At 41.0% G+C, this 19,552-nt stretch overlaps 1 protein-coding gene across 2 annotated transcripts in view; it reads left to right on the forward strand.

Annotated features, from left to right (window-relative positions):
- MAMDC2 (MAM domain containing 2) overlaps window positions 1-19,552 on the forward strand; it is a 163,332-nt gene that overhangs the window by 110,247 nt on the left and 33,533 nt on the right. For both annotated transcript variants that reach the window (XM_070794625.1, XM_070794624.1), the window contains exon 9: window positions 477-742. In XM_070794625.1, the coding sequence (XP_070650726.1) occupies window positions 477-742 (266 nt within the window). The remainder of the gene's footprint in view (window positions 1-476; window positions 743-19,552) is intronic.

Raw genomic sequence — 19,552 nt, forward strand, 5'->3', positions numbered from 1 at the left:
GTCTAAAAAATAGAGAACCACAAGATGATTTCATCCTTTTTGTTTCATGAAAAGTTATGGAATTCCCTGGCAGTCTGGTGGTTAGGACGCTACATTTTTTTTTTAATTGCTGAGGGCTAGGGTTCAATCCCTGATCAGGGAACTAAGATCCTGTAAGCCACATGGCATGGCCAAAAAAAAAAAAAAAAAAAAAGTGTACATCCTGATTGATAGCTAAAACCTGAGCATATGCAGTTGGAAATCTATGCTGGTTTATGAAGTTACCTTAAAATTGGAGGTTTATTAGCAAAAGAGTCACCCAGATATTTTCTATCACCTAAGCCACAGACTTTGTTAAATGCTATTACTTAAAGCCTATAGAATAGTTTCTTTTGGAAAATTCCACTACTTTAACCAAATTTTTCCACTTGATGATCTGGGATGAATTATTTCGGTTTTTCATTGCTGATGCACTGAAAGCTTTGTCCTATTCACAGGGTATTTCTTGCTGGCCGACACAAAGTTTACATCACAGCCTGGCTACATTGGAAGGCTCTACGGTCCCTCACTTCCAGGAAACCAGCAGTATTGTTTGCGTTTTTATTATGCCATCTCTGGATTTTTAAAAATGAGTGACACCCTAGCAGTTTATATCTTTGAAGAGAACCATGTGGTTCAAGACAAGATCTGGTCTGTGCTGGAGTCCCCAAGGGGCATTTGGATGCAAGCTGAAATCACCTTTAGGAAGCCCATGCCTACCAAGGTACAGTAGAATCTTTCTGCAATTTCCAGTCACTGGACTGGATTAGCGAATTTCTGTTTAATTATTTTCAACTGATGATGCATTGTTTTTCTTCTGTTCAAGCTGAAAGTCCCACCCTCACATCCTGTTCCCAGGCATGTGTGAGTTATATCCTTCACTTCTTTTCAGTTTTCTGTCTCTCGGAATCATGGCCACATAGGGAGTTTGCTTGTTGTTTACTTCTTAGATTCCCTGAGAATAGTCCAAAGAGAGAATATGTGAATAAAGTTCTACATTGAGGCTTTAAGGTCAACACCCTAAACCTCTAGCTGAACACAGGATGGGGAAGCTCGGTAAAATAGGAGAGCCAACTCAGACAGAAAGAATTTACATAAGGGAACCATCAGAAGCTTATTGATAGAAGTGAGAAAACAAAGAGATCTTTATTGAAAAGGAAATGGAAAAGAAAATTGTGATCTCTTGAATTTTACAGCTCATAAACTTAAGGAAGCTTAACAGATACGATAAATTCTGTCAACTATTAATACAACCCAGATTACAACTAGAATGGGAAAACCTGTTTTGTCTCACCTGCCAGTTGGTGATAAGATCTCTCTCATGCACCCTCTGTGCAAGAAAGAAGGTCCCTTCCTTCAAGCAGATGCCTCACACAACGGAAGCTCAATAGATATATCACTGAAGAATGGCTGGTCAGTTGATCATGTTCGTAACTAGGCTCCTGAAGAAAAGATATACACAGCAGAACAGTAGAACTTTCTTCATACACATTAATGATCCAAATTTCTCTTAGTTATAACCATTTGGACAGAAACATAGCTTTGTCTATAACTTCCTAGCAAAGAAATTTTGTACACCTTTCCCATCATGATGTTGCTTGGTTACTCTTAGTCCATTAGAATACACACCAGGGCATGATTAAATCTTCACAATGATTAATCAAAGATCTTTGAAACTATTTACAAAAAAAATTTTCCTCATTTCTAGGCAAGAAAAAATGATGATTATAATGACATGACAGCCTCCTTAACTTACTGATTTCTAAAAGAGTCAAACCAATTTATGATACCTATAGTAGAATATAAGCACAGAAGTTTTACCACATTCTCATATAGGCACTGCTTTTATTGTTTTCATGCTAACTAAATAGGTAGTCCCCATTACCAATTATTTAACTCTCTAAAGTAGTTATGGTAACACTCACACACCAAACATGTGCCTGATCCATACAATCAGGGATGCACATAATAAAATTTTTACAGTACTCCACACCCTCTGTTGCTAATGTTTTAAAAGAGGGAAAGTATAACAAGCATTTCATTCACTTATTTGACTTTCATTTGTTTTTATTCTTTTATTCAACCGTACTTTATTAGGTATAAGTTCAGTGTAAGGGATAGAAAGATCAATGAGGCTCAGATTCTACTTTTGAGAATGAGATCACAGATGATAGAATGTTAAGATACAAATATGTAAACAACTAAAACAGTGCAATCTCACTGCCTCACAGGAAGGTTATGTAGAAAAATAGAGGAGTAGTTCTACCAACTGGACACAGAAAAATAAAGATGAATAGAGGACCAGCTGAGCTGGTGTTTGGAGGGGAAGTGTTCAGGCCATGCTGGATTCTAACTCCTTTCATGCACTACCCACCTGACTCCTCTCTTCTCCCTCCCCCCAGCCCCTCGTCCTTTACTCACAAAACATTGGTTGTTAGTAATTTATCTGCTCCTAAGTGTCAGTCCCTGCTCTTATTTGACTCCCATGGAATGGAAGGAAGCCACCCAGCAACTAAGGATGCCCCAGAGAATTTGCCCTTTTCTTCTTTGACTGACTTCCAACCCTCCCAGCAACCACACAAACCCTACCCACCTACTTCAGGAAAATTTGATCTAGACCCAGTGGGGGCAGGGAAGTTCTTATAGCCTCAGAAGGAGCTAGTATGAATTCAGTCCCAGAGCTGATGAGGAGAGGGTACAGGTCAACACAAGCAAACTCTGGACACGTGTCTGAAAGTGGTGAAGTTTTTGGAGGGTCCTTGCTAAACAGAACCAGTTTCTCAGAGAGTGAGAGAACCATTTGACATGCATACAGACAGCAGTGAGTAAGGTAAGAAACTAATACGTAACATATACAGGTAGAAACAAACATACATGCGGTATTTCAGAGAAGAAATAAAATGAAAAGTCAAAGTTTCCCTTACCACTCCTGTACTCAAACTGCAATTCTACTTCTTTTTCTAAAGGTTTTTTCCCTGATTTTCTGATGTTTTTCTCCATAATTCCAGATATTCTATTTCTGCCTCATTTCTTAATTCATTAACGTTAGCAGTATTTGCTGACTCCCTTCTATAAAAAATAAGAAATTTAGCTTATTTATACTATTTCCTTTTGTTTTCTCCATCCTCCTTACAATTTTTTGGTATTTTTATTTTTAACTTTCTCTTGGTTCCCTTTGTGACTCTGATACACCTAATCATCTGTTTTTGCTCCCATCGACTTCAGGTCGTGTCCTATTACATTTTTACCCCTCTGTTTCCCCTCCCCTCACTTACCCTCTCCACCTCTCAGTTTTCTCAGCAATACATTTGCTTGTACATAGAAATGGCTTAAAACATTTCTATTCCTCCAGTGAAGACTTTGAGCTTTGCCAATAGCAGGATTTCCCCATATGGGTCCCCTTGGCAATTTGGAAGGGACAGTGCTGCCTCTGTAGGCAGCCATACCTTACATGATTGGGATTTTGACATCTGCAATGACAGCAACAACCCAAGTTATTTCCACATGTTTCCATGTGGCCCCAGAGGTGTCAGGCCATCCTTGGATGAGAACTGTGGCTTTATAAGTTAATTCTGAAAGTTGAAATTAAGAGCTAGCCCCACCTACAATCCACCTTTGCCTCCTTGGATCTGTGCTCTGCGGAGCAGCATAGTGGTGATGAGGGAGCCTCCCCTTCAATGACCCTCTGGCTTCCTGTTGCTGTTCTGGGCAAAGGCTTGCATGCTCTGACATCAGCCCCTCCCCAGCCTCGCCTCTTACTCCCACCATTCTAATAACATTGCAATCAGTTCCTGGAACACACTGCTCTCTTCCACCTTGGGCCATTGCACACCCAGTTTTCTCTGCCTACACTTTTGTTAATTCAGTCACTGGCTTGAACTTCCCTTCTGCAGAGACTCCTTTTCTGGCTCATTCCTCAGAATAGATTAGTGTTCCCTGGGCCTCCTAGGCCTCTTCTCCATCATTCTGGAGACAGGATAGCAGAGCAATGAAAAGAAATGACTGAGGAGTCTGTTTTCAAATCTCCATTCTAGCACTTAAATGACTTTGCAATCTTAGTTTTTCCCTTAATTGAGATATGATTGACATGCGTTTGAGGGGCACAGTGTAATGGTTTGGTGTATATATTGTGAAATGATCACCACAGTGCATCTAGTTAACATCCATCACCTCACATAGTTAGTGAGTATTTTTTCTTGTGATAAGAACTTCTAAGATTTACTCACTTAGCAACTTTCAAATATACAATACAGTTTTCTAAATATACTTACCATGCTGCTCTTTATAAATTGAAAAGTGAAGAAACTGAAGTTTCCAAAAGTTAATATAGTCCTATTCTTGCTGTTACCTTGCCGCTGTACCCCAGACAAAATCCTTTACAGTTGTGCCTCTAAAATACATCTCAGATATGTTTACTTCTGTGTCCCCAACCACCACCCTAGTCTAAGCCACCATCATTTCTTACCTAAATTGCTCCATATCTTTCTATCTGGTTTTTCTGCTTCCACCTTGCTCACTACACTCTCATGCAGCCACCAAAATCATCATCTTGAAATGGAAATAGGATCAGGCCACTCTCCTGCCAGAAACTGTCCTATGGTCTTTAGAATAAAGCCCCATTCCCTCCTGTGGCTCATAAGGCCCTGTACCATCTGGCCCCTGCATCCTTCATGAACTTCACCTTCCTTTGCTCTGCCCATGATCACATGGTCACACAGTCCCCATGGTCCCGCTGGCCTTCTCTAGGTCTCCTGAGTCCCAAGGCCTTTCCTTCATTGGGGACATCATGCTTGCAGTCCCCTCACCCACCTATCCTATGTCAAGATGGTTCTCGTTCTACTGTCCTGGTCAGGTGTCTCCTTTTAGAAAGGAATTGCCTGACCACCTGGTCTGTAACTGCTTTTTCCATCCCCAGATTATTCTACAAGATATCACCTAGTTTATTTTGTGCATAGCATTTACCCTGATCTGAAATTTTCTCATTTGTTTGTTCACTTGTTCATTGTCCATCTCTTTTCCCATAAAAATATGACACTGAAAAATGAGTAAATAAAAGAATGAGAGTGGACTTTCTAAGGCTGGTATGTGACAGAGCTGGGGTTTGATCCATGGTCTATAGACTGTCAGAAGCCTGCCCTTTGCCACTGGTATGGCAATCCTGGGTGCTCAGGATTTCCATCCAGTCTTGGGGAAGGCCTGTTCTTCTGCAACTGGGGAAGGTGAGGCTCCCAAATGTGCCTTGGGGCATGGGCACCAACTTTTATTTTATTTAATTCTCACAGCATTTCTGTAAGGGAAGTGAAGTATCTCCTTTTAGTGCCCTTGGCCTTCTAGAAGTCAAAGTTATACCAACCCCGGGTCACATCCTACTAGAAATGGATGCCTAAGCTCAGAGTTCACTGCACATATGTCACTGTTATGAGGAAAACCCTTCCCTGCCTCTGCTTCAAGTCCTCACTGTCCCATTCCTGAAGCCAATCAAGTGCCAGTGGTCAGGGACCAACTCACCGAGAGTGAGTGGCTGCCTTTTCATACCTGTTCCCTGGCTGAAACCTTGTATGTGAAGTTTGAATACACCTAGCCCCGTTTTCACTGGTAGAGATGTTTGGTACATGTGTTTGAGTATCTGTGCTGCATAGTCAAAATAATAACAACAATAATCTCTTACTTTCACATTGCTCTTAGTGTAACCTGCTTTCATGAACATTATTTTCACCTCTCAGGGAGTTGGCTTGTGAGACTAGAAATGAGCTGAGTGAGGGCAGCCTGCACAGAACTGTAAAAAAGTCAGGACTTTTTTCCCTCTTTCCTTTTGTTTCTCCCTACATGTTACCTCGTCTGTGCTTTCCCAGGTAGCTTCCACTCTGGATGCTTCTTTACCTTTATTTCAACATTTGCTCTTACCCAGACCATTTTAAGGACAATGGGTTGATTTGATTAATAAGTCCCTGCTAGCTCCCCTACATAGTCTAATGTTTGATGGAAACTACAATGGCACCCCACTCCAGTACTCTTGCCTGGAAAATCCCATGGATGGAGGAGCCTGGTAGGCTGCAGTCCATGGGGTCGCTGAGGGTCGGACACGACTTCACTTTTACTTTTCACTTTCATGCATTGGAGAAGGAAATGGCAACCCACTCCAGTGTTCTTACCTGGAGAATCCCAGGGATGGGGAAGCCTGGTGGGCTGCCATCTATGGGGTCACACACAGTCGGACACGACTGAAGTGACTTAGCATAGCATAGCATAGCATAATATATATTAATATTTCTATTTAAGGAATAGTAGCAATGGTAAGAATTTTCCTGAGATCATTCTAGCCAAATAGCCATATGGATGGATTATGTATAATGTCACAGCTGCCAAGAGGACTAGGAACTTTCATTGAATGCTTTCCATGTGCCAGGAGCTATGCTAAATATTCGACATGCATTACTTCATTTGGTTCCACAACACCTTAGGAAGGAAGGCTGTATATTCCCATTTAACAGATGAGGGAAATTAAGGACCTTGTTCCACATCACACAGTTACTAAGAGGCAGAGCAGAGAGGTAACACCAAGTCTTTTTCAATCCAGAAGCCATGCCTTTTGTACTATACCTTTATGCTCCTAGCTCTCTTCTGGCTTATGTCAAAAGTATAGGATCGGGTGAGGAGAAACCAGCCCTAACTCAAGACTTCCAAAGATTTCCGAAACTTTATTATTGACTCTCAGTTGTTCTATTTTAGAAATCACTTTCACTCCAAGGAGCCAAAATTCAAGGCTCCAAGGTCAAAATTTTGGCTCCAAAGGTCAAAATTCAAGGTGCTTCAACATAGACAAAGGAGATCTGTGGGGCAGAAGGAAGAATGGCATCATGCCTGAGACTTGACTGTGGATTCTTTGGCTTTTATGCCTTTATACTTGGGGCTAGTTATGTGAGTCTCTCTGAGCCTGGCTTTTCTTATACAAAATGGGTGTATTAATAGTACCTGCCTCATAGGCTTATGGTGCATGTAAAGCCCTCAGCGTAGCACCTGGCGCGTAATTGGCATTGATTAAATGTAGCTGGAGAGAGAGCAAGAGTGAGAGAGAAAAGAGAATTCTTTAGTCTCTTTTGAACAAAGAGACTACAGGATTTTTTTTCTAGGTTTTGATCCTGATAAGGATTCATAGGCATCATCTCTTGCAGTTCAGTTCAGTTCGGTCGCTCAGTCATGTCTGACTCTTTGCGACCCCATGAATCACAGCATGCCAGGCCTCCCTGTCCATCACCATCTCCCGGAGTTCACCCAGACTCACGTCTATCGAGTCGGTGATGCCATCTAGCCATCTCATCCTCTGTCGTCCCCTTCTCCTCCTGCCCCCAATCCCTCCCAGCATCAGAGTCTTTTCCAAGGAGTCAACTCTTCACATGAGGTGGCCAAAGTATCATCTCTTTAGTACGTGACTAATTCTGTACCTTAACTTTTCTTTAAATTAAAAATCAAGCCCGAGTTAAATCTTCATTTTGATAGTACCAGACTGCTATGCTTACATAATCATCAACTAATATATTTGTTAATGTTTTAGAAACATTTTGAAAAATCATGAATCATGAAATGGTTTTCATTTTTCTTTTTTTAAATGTATTTATCTGGCTGCTTTGGGCCTTTATTGGGTCTTCGTTCTGTCATGCAGGAACTTTCGTTGTGGCACTTGGGCATAGTTACTGTACAGCATGTGGGATCTTAGTCTCAGACCAGGGATCTAACCCAAGACCCCTGCATTGCAAGGCAGATTCTTAACCACTGGACCACCAGAGAAGTCCTATGAAATGGGTTTTCTTGATCTGATTGTCCTCAGCACATTACTAAATATAGACCAGTAATCAAGACTTACATTGAGACTTTGACACACCAGAGATAGTCATGAGGAGAGGGAACAATTCACTCCAGAATGCTTTTCCTGAAAGCCAAATGTCAGGAGAGACTAGAGTCATTGTCAGAAAGTCTGTAATGATGAAGCACAAATATTAGCCTTTATGTTCAAATCCTTGGGGTGACATTATGCTTGGTCACTAAAGAACCAATGTTAGGTCCTGCAATATCTTTTGACTTGAAACGAATTTTCCTTTTAACAAAAATCATTAAGTAGTCTGTTAATTAGAGGCACTGGAAGAAACTCAGTATCATGCTCATTAAATATTTCTTTTGAAAAAAAAAATGTTAAATGGCCCATAAATGAGAGCGTAACCAGACATACTCTTTCATCTGGGTCTGGCTTAATGATCAGCTCAGTAGTCATTAACATCTGCATGGTAAACCCTTCCATATCTACATCTTTATTCTGTTGTAAGATTAAAGAACAAACTTCAAAAGTCATTTATGAATATAGAGAAAACCTTCATATAGCCAGTTTGAAAAAATATACATTTTTTTAAACCAGTTCAGTTCAGTTCAGTTCACTCGCTCAGTGTGTCCGACTCTTTGCGACCCCATGAGCCGCAGCACACCAGGCCTCCCTGTCCATCACCAACTCCCGGAGTCCACCCAAACCCATGTCCATCAAGTTGATAATGCCATCCAACCATTTCATCCTCTGTTGTCCCCTTCTCCTCCTGCCCTCAATCTTTCCCAGCATCAGGGTCTTTTCCAATGAGTCAGCTCTTTGCATCAGGTGGCCAAAGTATTGGAGTTTCAGCTTTAACATCAGTCCTTCCAATGAACACCCAGGACTGATCTCCTTCAGAATGGACTGGTTGGATCTCCTTGCAGTCCAAGGGACTCTCAAGAATCTTCTCTAAAAGTTCAAAAGCATCAATTCTTCGGCACTCAGCTTTCTTCACAGTCCAACTCTCACATCCATACATGACCACTGGAAAAACCATAGTCTTGACTAGATGGACCTTTGCTGGCAAAGTAATGTCTCTGCTTTTTAATATGCTGTATGCTATGCTATGCTATGCTAAGTCACTTCAGTCATGTCCGACTCTGTGCAACCCCATAGATGGCATATAGGTTGGTCATAACTTTCCTCCCAAGGAGTAAGCATCTTTTAATTTCGTGGCTGCAATCACCATCTGCAGTGCCATTGGAGCCCAGAAAAATAAAGTCAGCCACTGTTTCAACTGTTTCCCCATCTATCTGCCATGAAGTGATGGGACCGGCTGCCATGATCTTAGTTTTCTGAATGTTGAGCTTTACGCCAACTTTTTCACTCTCCTCTTTCACTTTTATCAGGAGGCTCTTTAGTTCCTCTTCACTTTCTGCCATAAGGGTGGTGTCATCTGCATATCTGAGGTTATTGATATTTCTCCGGGAAATCTTGATTCTAGCTGTGCTTACTCTGGCCCAGCATTTCTCATGATGTACTCTGCATATAAGTTAAATAAGCAGGGTGACAATATACAGCCTTGACGTACTCCTTTTCCTATTTGGAACCATGTCCAGTCTGTTGTTCCATGTCCAGTTCTAACTTTGCTTCCTGATCTCCATACAGGTTTCTCAAGAGGCAGGTCAGGTGGTCTGGTAGTCCCATCTCTTTCAGAATTTTCCAGTTTATTGTGATCCACACAGTCAAAGGCTTTGGCATAGTCAATAAAGCAGAAATAGATGTTTTTCTGGAACTCTCTTGCTTTTTCGATGATCCAGTGGATGTTGGCAATTTGATCTCTGGTTCCTCTGCCTTTTCTAAAACCAGCTTGAACATCTGGAAGTTCATGGTTCATGTATTGCTGAAGTCTGGCTTGGTGAATTATAAGCATTACTTTACTAGCGTGTGAGATGAGTGCAATTGTGCGGTAGTTTGAGCGTTCTGTGGCATTGCCTTCCTTTGGGATTGGAATGAAAACTGACCTTTTCCAGTCCTGTGGTCACTGCTGAGTGTCCCAAATTTGCTGGCATATTGAGTGCAGCACTTTCACAGCATCATCTTTCAGGATTTTAAATAGCTCAACTGGAATTCCATCACATCCACTAACTTTGTTTGTAGTGATGGTTCCTAAGGCCCACTTGACTTCACATTCCAGGATGTCTGGCTCTAGGTCAATGATCACACCATGGTGATTATCTGGGTTGTGAAGATCTTTTTTGTACAGTTCTTCTGTGTATTCTTGCCACCTCTTCTTAATATCTTCTGCTTCTGTTAGGTCCATACCATTTCTGTCCTTTATCGAGCCCATCTTTGCATGAAATGTTCCCTTGGTATCTCTAATTTTCTTGAAGAGATCTTTAGTCTCTCCCATTCTATTGTTTTCCTCTTTCTTTGCATTGATCGCTGAGGAAGGCTTTCTTATCTCTTCTTGCTATTCTTTGGAATTCTGCATTCAGATGCTTATATCTTTCCTTTTCTCCTTTGCTTTTCACTTCCCATCTTTTCACAGCTATTTGTAAGGCCTCTTCAGACAGCCATTTTGCTTTTTCGCATTTCTTTTTCTTGGGGATGGTCTTGATTCCTGTCTCCTGTACAATGTCATGAGCCTCCATCTATAGTTCATCAGGCACTTTGTCTATCAGATCTAGTCCCTTAAATCTATTTCTCACTTCCACTGTATAGTCATAAGGGATTTGATTTAGGTTATATCTGAATGGTCTAGTAGTTTTCCCCACTTTCTTCAATTTCAGTCTGAATTTGGCAATAAGGAGTTCATGATCCGAGCCAGTCAGCTCCTGGTCTAGTTTTTGCTGACTGTATAGAGCTTCTCCATCTTTGGCTGCAAAGAATATAATCAATTTGATTTCAGTGTCGACCATCTGGTGATGTCCACGTGTAGAGTCTTCTCTTGTGTTGTTGGAAGAGGGTGTTTGCTATGACCAGTACATTCTCTTGGCAGAACTCTATTAGCTTTTGCCCTGCTTCATTCTGTACTCCAAGGCCAAATTTGCCTGTCACTCCAGGGGTTTCTTGACTTCCTACTTTAACCAGGCAAGAACTTTATGTCAGCGGGCTTCCCTGATAGCTCAGTTGGTAAAGAATCCACCTGCGATGCAGGAGACTCCAGTTCAATTCTTGGGTCAGGAAGACCCACTGGAGAAGGGATAGGGTACCCACTCCAGTACTGTTGGAATTCCCTTGTGGCTCAGCTGGTAAAGAATCCACCTGCAATGCAGGAGATCTGGGCTTGATCCCTGGGTTGGGAAGATGCCCTGAAGAAAGAAAAGGCTACCCACTCCAGTATTCTGGCCTGAAGGATTCCATGGACTGTATAGTCCATTGGGTCACAAAGGGTCACTTTGGGGTCTCAAAGTGCTTCCATATGTCGACACTTATCAGAGTATGTCCCATGGAGTACAAATCCCTTGAATTGTTCTATTGAAAATAGGTTATGTGGTCAAATGAGTTGGAGAAATTTTGCATGCTAGATCTCTACTCTTCCACATACACATAGGAAGGTTTGCCCTGCACAGTAACATGTTAGAAACTCTGGTAAGCTCTACATTAAAGAACCCTGTTTAACCTTTTGTAAGGTGGCAGTTTTCTCAGAATACGTGACATAGACCCCTTGTGTAGCCCCTTTTAATGAAATACTACTATCCTAGCTTTTGAACTGTGGTGTTGGAGAAGACTCTTGAGAGTCCCTTGGACTGCAAGGGAGATCCAACCAGTCCATCCTAAAGGAAATCAGTCCTGAATATTCATAGGAAGGACTGATGCTGAAGCTGAAACTCCAATACTTTGGCCACCTGATGTGAAGAGCTGACTCTTGGAAAAGACCCTGATGCTGGGAAAGATTGAGGGCAGGAGGAGAAGGGGATGACAGAGGATGAGATAGTTGGATGGCATCACTGACTCAATGGACATGAGTTTGAGTAAACTCTGGGAGTTGGAGATGGACAGGGAGGCCTGGCATGCTGAAGTTCATGGGGTCACAAAGAGTTGGACATGACTGAGCAACTGAACTGAACTGAACTATCCTAGCATCATGCATTATACTGAAATTATCTCCTTACCTACCTGTCTTCATTAGCTTACATCAGACTGTAAGCTTCTGGAGAGCAGAGACCTATATCTTATTTATTATTTTTGATTTCTAATGTAACACAATTTCTAGAACAGAGTGGGTACTCAAAGGGTACTGAGATTTCAAGGAAAATGTGTTGATGGCAAGGAAGAACAACGTAAATCAATCACAGGAAGAAGGAAGATTAACTGTTTCTGCTTTTGAATCATATAAACTGCAATCTCTTATAGCCCAGTGCCATGGGTCCTGCAAAGAATTTGAATAAAAGCAGAAATAACCTGCTGGAGTAGATATAAGGATACACACAGACACATATATGCTGAGTCTGGTTTGAGGCTTTTTATGATGACTTTTATTAAGACCAAAAACTGTAACTCTTTTCTTTGGAACAACTTTCATCACACCATTTCCCTATTCCCAAAGACTGATATGAGGTTTTCCCAGCCCTTTCGATTTTCCTGATCCTTTTCCTGTCTCCCAACACAGCCTCCATGTTTCTCAAGCCTTCATTCTGTGCTATGGTCCATGGAGCACTTACCTCCACATCATAGTCTTCCTATCCACAGGTCCTCTGTCTTCTTCCTCCTTGGTTCTCTGAACCCCTGGGAACCTCAGCAACTATTTTCATCTTCTTTGCCCTGAGCTTTTCAGCACAACTGGAGAAAATAAGATTAGTTTCCACTGTCCCCTCCATGCTACTGGATCCAAGCTGCTGGGAAAGTCTTTTACTCAGATCATCTCTCACTGACTTCCTTTCTCATTCCTTACCCCAGATATTCAGATCCATTTCAGTCACAAGTCTCCAACTTGATTTTCTCTGTGTCATTCTTAGGATGTGACCTCATGGGTTCATCTCCCAAAAGAATGATGGCATTGAGAACAAGCCCCTTCAATTTTGTTTCTCTCCAAATCCTCACCTGCATCTCTTTGACTCTGACAGTTGGTTTCTCATTCAAAACCAACCAGTCGTTTATTTGATTTCACCATCCTGACACCCTGATTTCATAAATTGTTCTCTCTCTCATAAATCTTTAATTTCTTTAGTCCTTTGCAGCAAATATTGATCATACAAATGAACAGCAAACCTTCCTTTCACCTTTTTATCCATTTAAGTTGTCACCCTATCCTATTCCTTTAGTATTCAAACTCTTTGGAAAATGTTTTCAGTTACTGTCTAGGATCCAGTGCAGTTTGTCATTCTCCAAATCCTTGCCTTACTCCTCCACTGCTTCTTCAAAGGATTTCAGTTCAGTTGCTCAGTCATGTCCAATTCTTTGTGACCCCATGGACTGCAGCATGCCAGGCCTCCCTGTCCATCTCCAACTCCTGGAGCTTGCTCAGACTCATGTCCATCAAGTCAGAGATGCCATCAACCATCTCATCCTCTGTCATCCCCTTCTCCTCCTGCCTTCAATCTTTCCCAGCATCAGGGTCTTTTCCAATGAGTCAGTTCTTCGCCTCAGGTGACCAAAATATTGGAGCTTCAGCATCAGTCCTCCCAATGAATATTCAGGACTGACTTCCTTTAGGATAGACTGGTTTGATCTCCTTGCAGTCCAAGGGACTCTCAAGAGTCTTCCCCAACACCACAGTTCAAAAGCACCAATTCTTCAGTACTCAGCTTTATTTATGGTCCAACTCTCACATCCATGCATGACTACTGGAAAAACCATAGCCTTGACTAGATGGACCTTTGTTGGCAAAGTAATGTCTCTGCTTTTCAATATGCTGTCTAGGTTGGTCATAACTTTTCTTCCAAGGAGCAAGCATCTTTTAGTTTCATGGCTGCAGTCACCATCTGCAGCGATTTGGGGGCCCAAGAAAATAAATTCTGCCACTGTTTCCATTGTTTCCCCATCTATTTACCATGAAGTGATGGAACTGGATGCCATGATCTTCATTTTTTGAATGTTAAGTTTTAAGTCCACTTTTTCACTCTCCTCCTTCACTTTCATCAAGAGGCTCTTTAATTCCTCTTCACTGTCTGCCATAAGTGTGGTGTCATCTGCATATCTGAGATTATTGATATTTCCCCTAGCAATCTTGATTCCAGCTTGTGCTTCATCCAGCCCAGCATTTCACATGATGTACTCTGCATACAAGTTAAATAAGCAAGGTGACCAATATATAGCCTTGATGTACTTCTTTCCCAATTTGGAATCAGTCTGTTGTTCCATGTCGGGTTCTAGCTATTGCTTCTTGACCTGCATACAGATTTCTCAGGCGGCAGGTAAGGTGGTCTGATATTCCCATCTCTCTAAGAATTTTCCAGTTCGTTGTGATCCACACAGTGTGCTTTAGCATAGTCAATGAAGCAGAAGTACATGTTTTTCTGGAATTCTCTTGTTTTTTCTATGATCTAATGGATGTTGGCAATTTGATTTCTGATTATTCTGCCTTTTCTAAATCCAGCTTAAACATCTGGAAGCTCTCAGTTCACGTACTGGTGAAGCCTAGCTTGGAGAATTTTGATTTATCAACAGCAAATATTTTTCATTGATCACGCTGCAGGAACCAACCTGAGAAAATCACCTTTCTCTCAGAATCCATCTCAAGAGTCCCTTCCTCTTTGAATCCTGTACAAGTCATTAATTTGAGTTTTGTTAGATTGAGATTATACAAAAAAGATCCCAGTCAGAAATAGAAGACTTGGCTTCAAGTAATGATAAATCAGGAGGCTTCCCAGGTAGCTCAGATGGTAAGGAATCTGCCAAGGCTGGAGATGTGCAGGAGAGGTGGTTTCCATCCCTGGGTTGGGAAGATCCCCTAGGGGAGGAAATGGCAACCCACTACAGTATTCTTGCCTGGAAAATCCCCGGACAGAGGAGGCTGGCTGACTCTGGTCCTTGGGGTTTACAAAACAGTTGGACGTGACTGAGCAACTGAGCATGCATGCGCACATTTGGCAAATCAGAATGTCATGTCACCTCTCTATAAAATGAAAACATGTTTCCTGATGTCTGCTAAGTCTCTTCGACCTTCATTAAGATATTTTTAAGCATTTTAGTGTCAAAAAATGTTTTTTAATATCATGCAGCACCATCCCTATGCATAGCTTTCTCTGTTTATTTCCTCTCACAATAATCTTTTTGTTTTAGCAAAACATCAATGAAATTTAAGTCTTTGATTTGGATTTCTGCTTTTAAAATCTTCCTTTTCACTTTGCCTTTTAATAATGGAAATGCCACTAGATATAAAATATCTAAGGTTCTGAAATTTTTAAAGATGACACTTAGCAGTTCACTCAGATAGAAGAGCAGGTCTAGTAAATTTCTGGAGAGATTTAGGTGCCTATTTAATAACGAGACATCCTGCTATAAAGGGACTAAGGAACCAGAAAGCCAATGTGTAGACAAGATATATGAGAAAAGATAAATTTCCTATCATATTTCATGATGTCTGGGAACTCTGGGAAATGGCTGCTCCAGGATATTAATGTTCCAGCATAATTAAAGCAGGACAGCTGAGTCCAAAGTAGAAATAGCAGGATCGTTAATTTCTGACAAGATAATCAACACGTTTTAGAACAGATTAAGGTAGTTCCATATACAGAGCCAGGAAAATTATACCATCAAGTGGAATAAGTTTCAATGTGAAATTGGATAGAGGAGCTAAGTACAGGAAAGGAGCCTACTGTTGAGTTTTTCCAAGCAAAACTCAGTGTCAGTTGTCAGTACAGGAATTATTAATGACTTTAAATATGAGTAAGGCAGAGTTGATCTACTCTGGTTTTCCTTCTCTTTCAGATATTCGTTGCTGGGCTTCTATGTTTCACATCAGTTTATAGGGGAATGACTGGAAAGACTGACTAGCACAACTGGTAGTTGCTAACACAGCTTACATGAGGGTGATGTTCTCGCCAGTGCATTCTTACATGACTTTCCCAAGGAATCAATTTCATGGAATATTGCTGGATTACCACATTCATCCTTGCAGCAACATGGAAATATCTGAGATATTCTTTCCCCATAGTCTTATAAATAAGCTTAATTTACTGCTACTGATAAGTCACTTCAGTCGTGTCTGACTCTGTGCGACCCCATAGACGGCAGCCCACCAGGCTCCACCATCCCTGGGATCCTCCAGGGAAGAACACTGGAGTGGGTTGCCATTTCCTTCTCCAATGCATGAAAGTGAAAAGTGAAAGTGAAGTCACTCAGTTGTGTCCGACCCTTAGTGACCCCATGGACTGCAGCCTACCAGGCTCCTCCATCCATGGGATTTTCCAGGCAAGAGGACTGGAGTGGGGTGCCATTGCCTTCTCCTAATTTAGGCGAATATTTATTCCAAAGGTTATTTATGAGCCTACGAACACTAGCACCCTCCACACTTCCAAATTCCTAATCTGTTATTTCATAATGGGTGGATTTTTAGGGAATCTTTTCTCAAGTATTTTCAGTCAGTTCAGTTCAGTTGCTCAGTTGTGTCCAACTCTTTGCAACCCCATGGACTGCAGCACGCCAGGCCTCCCTGTCCATTGGCAACTCCTGGAATTCACTCAAACTCATGTCCATTGAGTCGGTGATGCCATCCAGTCATCATCCTCTATCATCCCCTTCTCTTCCTGACTTTCCCAGAATCAGGGTCTTTTGTAATGAGTCAGCTCTTCGCATCAAGTAGCCAAAGTATTGGAGTTTCCGCTTCAGCATCAGTCCTTCCAATGAATATTCAGGACTGATTTCCTTTAGGATGGACTGGTTGGCTCTCCTTGCAGTCCAAGGGACTCTCAAGAGTCTTCCCCAACACCACAGTTCAAAATTCTTCAGCACTCAGTTTTCTTTATAGTCCAACTTTCACATCCATACATGACTACTGGAAAAACCACAGCTTTGACTAGACAGACCTTTGTTGGCAAAGTAATGTCTTTGCTTTTGAATATGCTGTCTAGGTTGGTCATAACTTTCCTTCCAAAGAGAAAGCATCTTTGAAATTCATGGCTGCAGTCACCATCTGCAGTGATTTTGGAGCCCCCAAAATAAACTCTGTCATGGATTCCATTGTTTCCCCATCTATTTGCCAGGAAGTGATGGAACTGGATGCTATGATCTTAGTTTTTTCTGAATGTTGAGTTTTAAGCCAACTTTTTACTCCTCTTTCACTTTCATCAAGAGGCTCTTTAGTTCTTCTTCACTTTCTGCCATAAGGGTGGTGTCATCTGCACATCTGAGGTTATTGATATTTCTCCGGGCAATCTTGATTCTGGCTTGTGCTTCATCCAGCCCAGCGTTTCTCATGATGTACTCTGCATATAGGTTAAATAAGCAGGGTGATGATATATAGCCTTGACGTACTCCTTTTCCTATTTGGAAACAGTCTGTTGTTCCATTTCCAGTTCTAACTGTTGCTTCCTGACCTGCATACAAATTTCTCAAGAGGCAGGTCAGGTGGTCTGGTAGTCCCATTCTTTAAGAATTGTCCACAATTTGTTGTGGTCCACACAGTCAAAGGCTTTGGCATAGTCAATAAAGCAGATGATTTTCTGGAACTCTTGATTTTTTGATGATCCAATGGATGTTGGCAATTTGATCTCTGGTTCCTTTGCCTTTTCTAAATCCAGCTTGAGCATCTGGAAGTTCATGGTTCACATATTGCTGAAGCTTGGCTTGGAGAATCGACCTTTTCCAGTCCTGTGGCCAATGCTAAGTTTTCCAAATTTGCTGGCTTATTGAGTACAACACTTTCACAGCATTATCTTTTAGGATTTGAAATAGCTTAACTGGAATTCCATCATCTCCAGTAGCTTTGTTCATAATGATGCTTCCTAAAGCCCACTTGGCCTCGCATTCCAGGATGTATGGCTCTTGGTTGGTGATCACATCATTGTGATTATCTAGGTCATGAAGATCTTTTTTGTATAGTTCTTCTGTGTATTATCTCCACCTCTTCTTAATATCTTCTGTTTCTGTTAGGTCTATACCATTTCTGCCCTTTATTGAGCCCATCTTTGCATGAAATTTTCCCTTGGTATCTCTGATTTTCTTGAAGATATCTCTAGACTTTGCCTTTCTATTGTTTTCCTCTATTTCTTTGCACTGGTCACTGAGAAAGGCTTTCTTATCTCTCCTTGCTATTCTTTGGAACTCTGCTTTCAAATGGGTATATCTCTCCTTTCCTCCTTTGCCTTTTGCTTCTCTTCTATTCACAGCTATTTGTAAGGCCTCCTCAGACAACCATTTTACCTTTTTGCAAGTATTTTGGATGACAATATTGATTTTAATGGTCACATTGAGATTTTCTGGAGATCCTCTGATTTTCTGAACTCATAGATCATTTAGGTATTTGCTATATGCTCTAGGTATAAGCTGAATTCACTACTTGGAAATTGTCAACTCACACATTAGTGAAGACTCTCTGCTTTCCTGCATGGAAGAACACCTTATTTACTTTTGCACAGATATTCCCATCTTTTTTCCCTCTCTTGTATGGCTTTCTCTGGGAACTTTGTGGTCTCTCTTTGCAGTGCATACCTCCAGTGGAAGTCTCTCTCCAGGCAGTCTACAAGCCTCTTCATAATGGCATCTGCCACCACAGCCTGAAGGGTCATGAAGTCCTATTTTCTGTTCAACATCAACTTACATGGGAATGTATGCAATGCTCAAGGATCCATCATTACTGTTTGTGGCCTGCCAAGTTCATCTCAGTCTCCAAGCCAAGACATTTAGTTCTCCCTTAATTTCTTTCTCCAAGTAAGGATTGCCTAATAAACATGTCCGAAAGGCAAATTTCAAGCCAGAAAAAAAAGTTTGCAACATATATGACAAACTCCTAATATGTTTAAGATTTAAATTTACTCTAATAAATCAATAAGCAACAGATGAACTAAGCAATAGGAAAGTGGGCAATGAATATATACAGGCAAATAAGAAGAAAAGGGTTACTACTGGAAAATAAATATGCAAACATGTCCAACTTAATTTATAACCAAAGAAATCTGAAAAATAGCAAAACAGTACATTTGTCCATCAAATGGATAAAGATATTTTTTAAATATAATACTTTGAAGAAGTATATTTGTATTAATAGCTGCATTCATATTCATACTGTTCAATTTATCAATTAAAAAATTGATCTTTCATTTAGGCCCCAAAATATATGTATATAATCTATGAGTTATAGACACTTATTAAATATTTATGTATTTAGCTACATAACTCAGGGATTGAACCCATGTCTCCCACATTGCAGACAGATTCTTTACCATCTGAGCCACCAGGGGATCCCACATATTTAAGTATGTGATATATAAAGTATTGCCATAGAGAGGTGAGAATTCAAGGAAATAAAAATTCTCATAGGCTCTAGTGTGATGGTAAATTGATGTAATATTGTTGAGTCACTAAGACATGTCCCACTCTTTGTGACCTCATGGACAGTGTCCATGGGATTTTCCAGGCAAGAATACTGGAATGGGTTGCCATTTCCTCCTCTAGGGGATCTTCTGATCCAGGAATCAAACCTGTGACTCCTGCACTGGTAGGTGAATTCTTTACCACTGAGCCACTTGGGAAGCTCAATATAATATTACTAGATGACAATTAAATTATATGTACCAAAAAGAAAGACCCAATTATGCAAATTTTTAGACAAAACAATTCTAGGGATTTATCATAAGG

This window comes from Bos indicus, chromosome 8 (assembly GCF_029378745.1).
Source record: "Bos indicus isolate NIAB-ARS_2022 breed Sahiwal x Tharparkar chromosome 8, NIAB-ARS_B.indTharparkar_mat_pri_1.0, whole genome shotgun sequence".
Lineage (NCBI taxonomy): Eukaryota > Metazoa > Chordata > Mammalia > Artiodactyla > Bovidae > Bos > Bos indicus.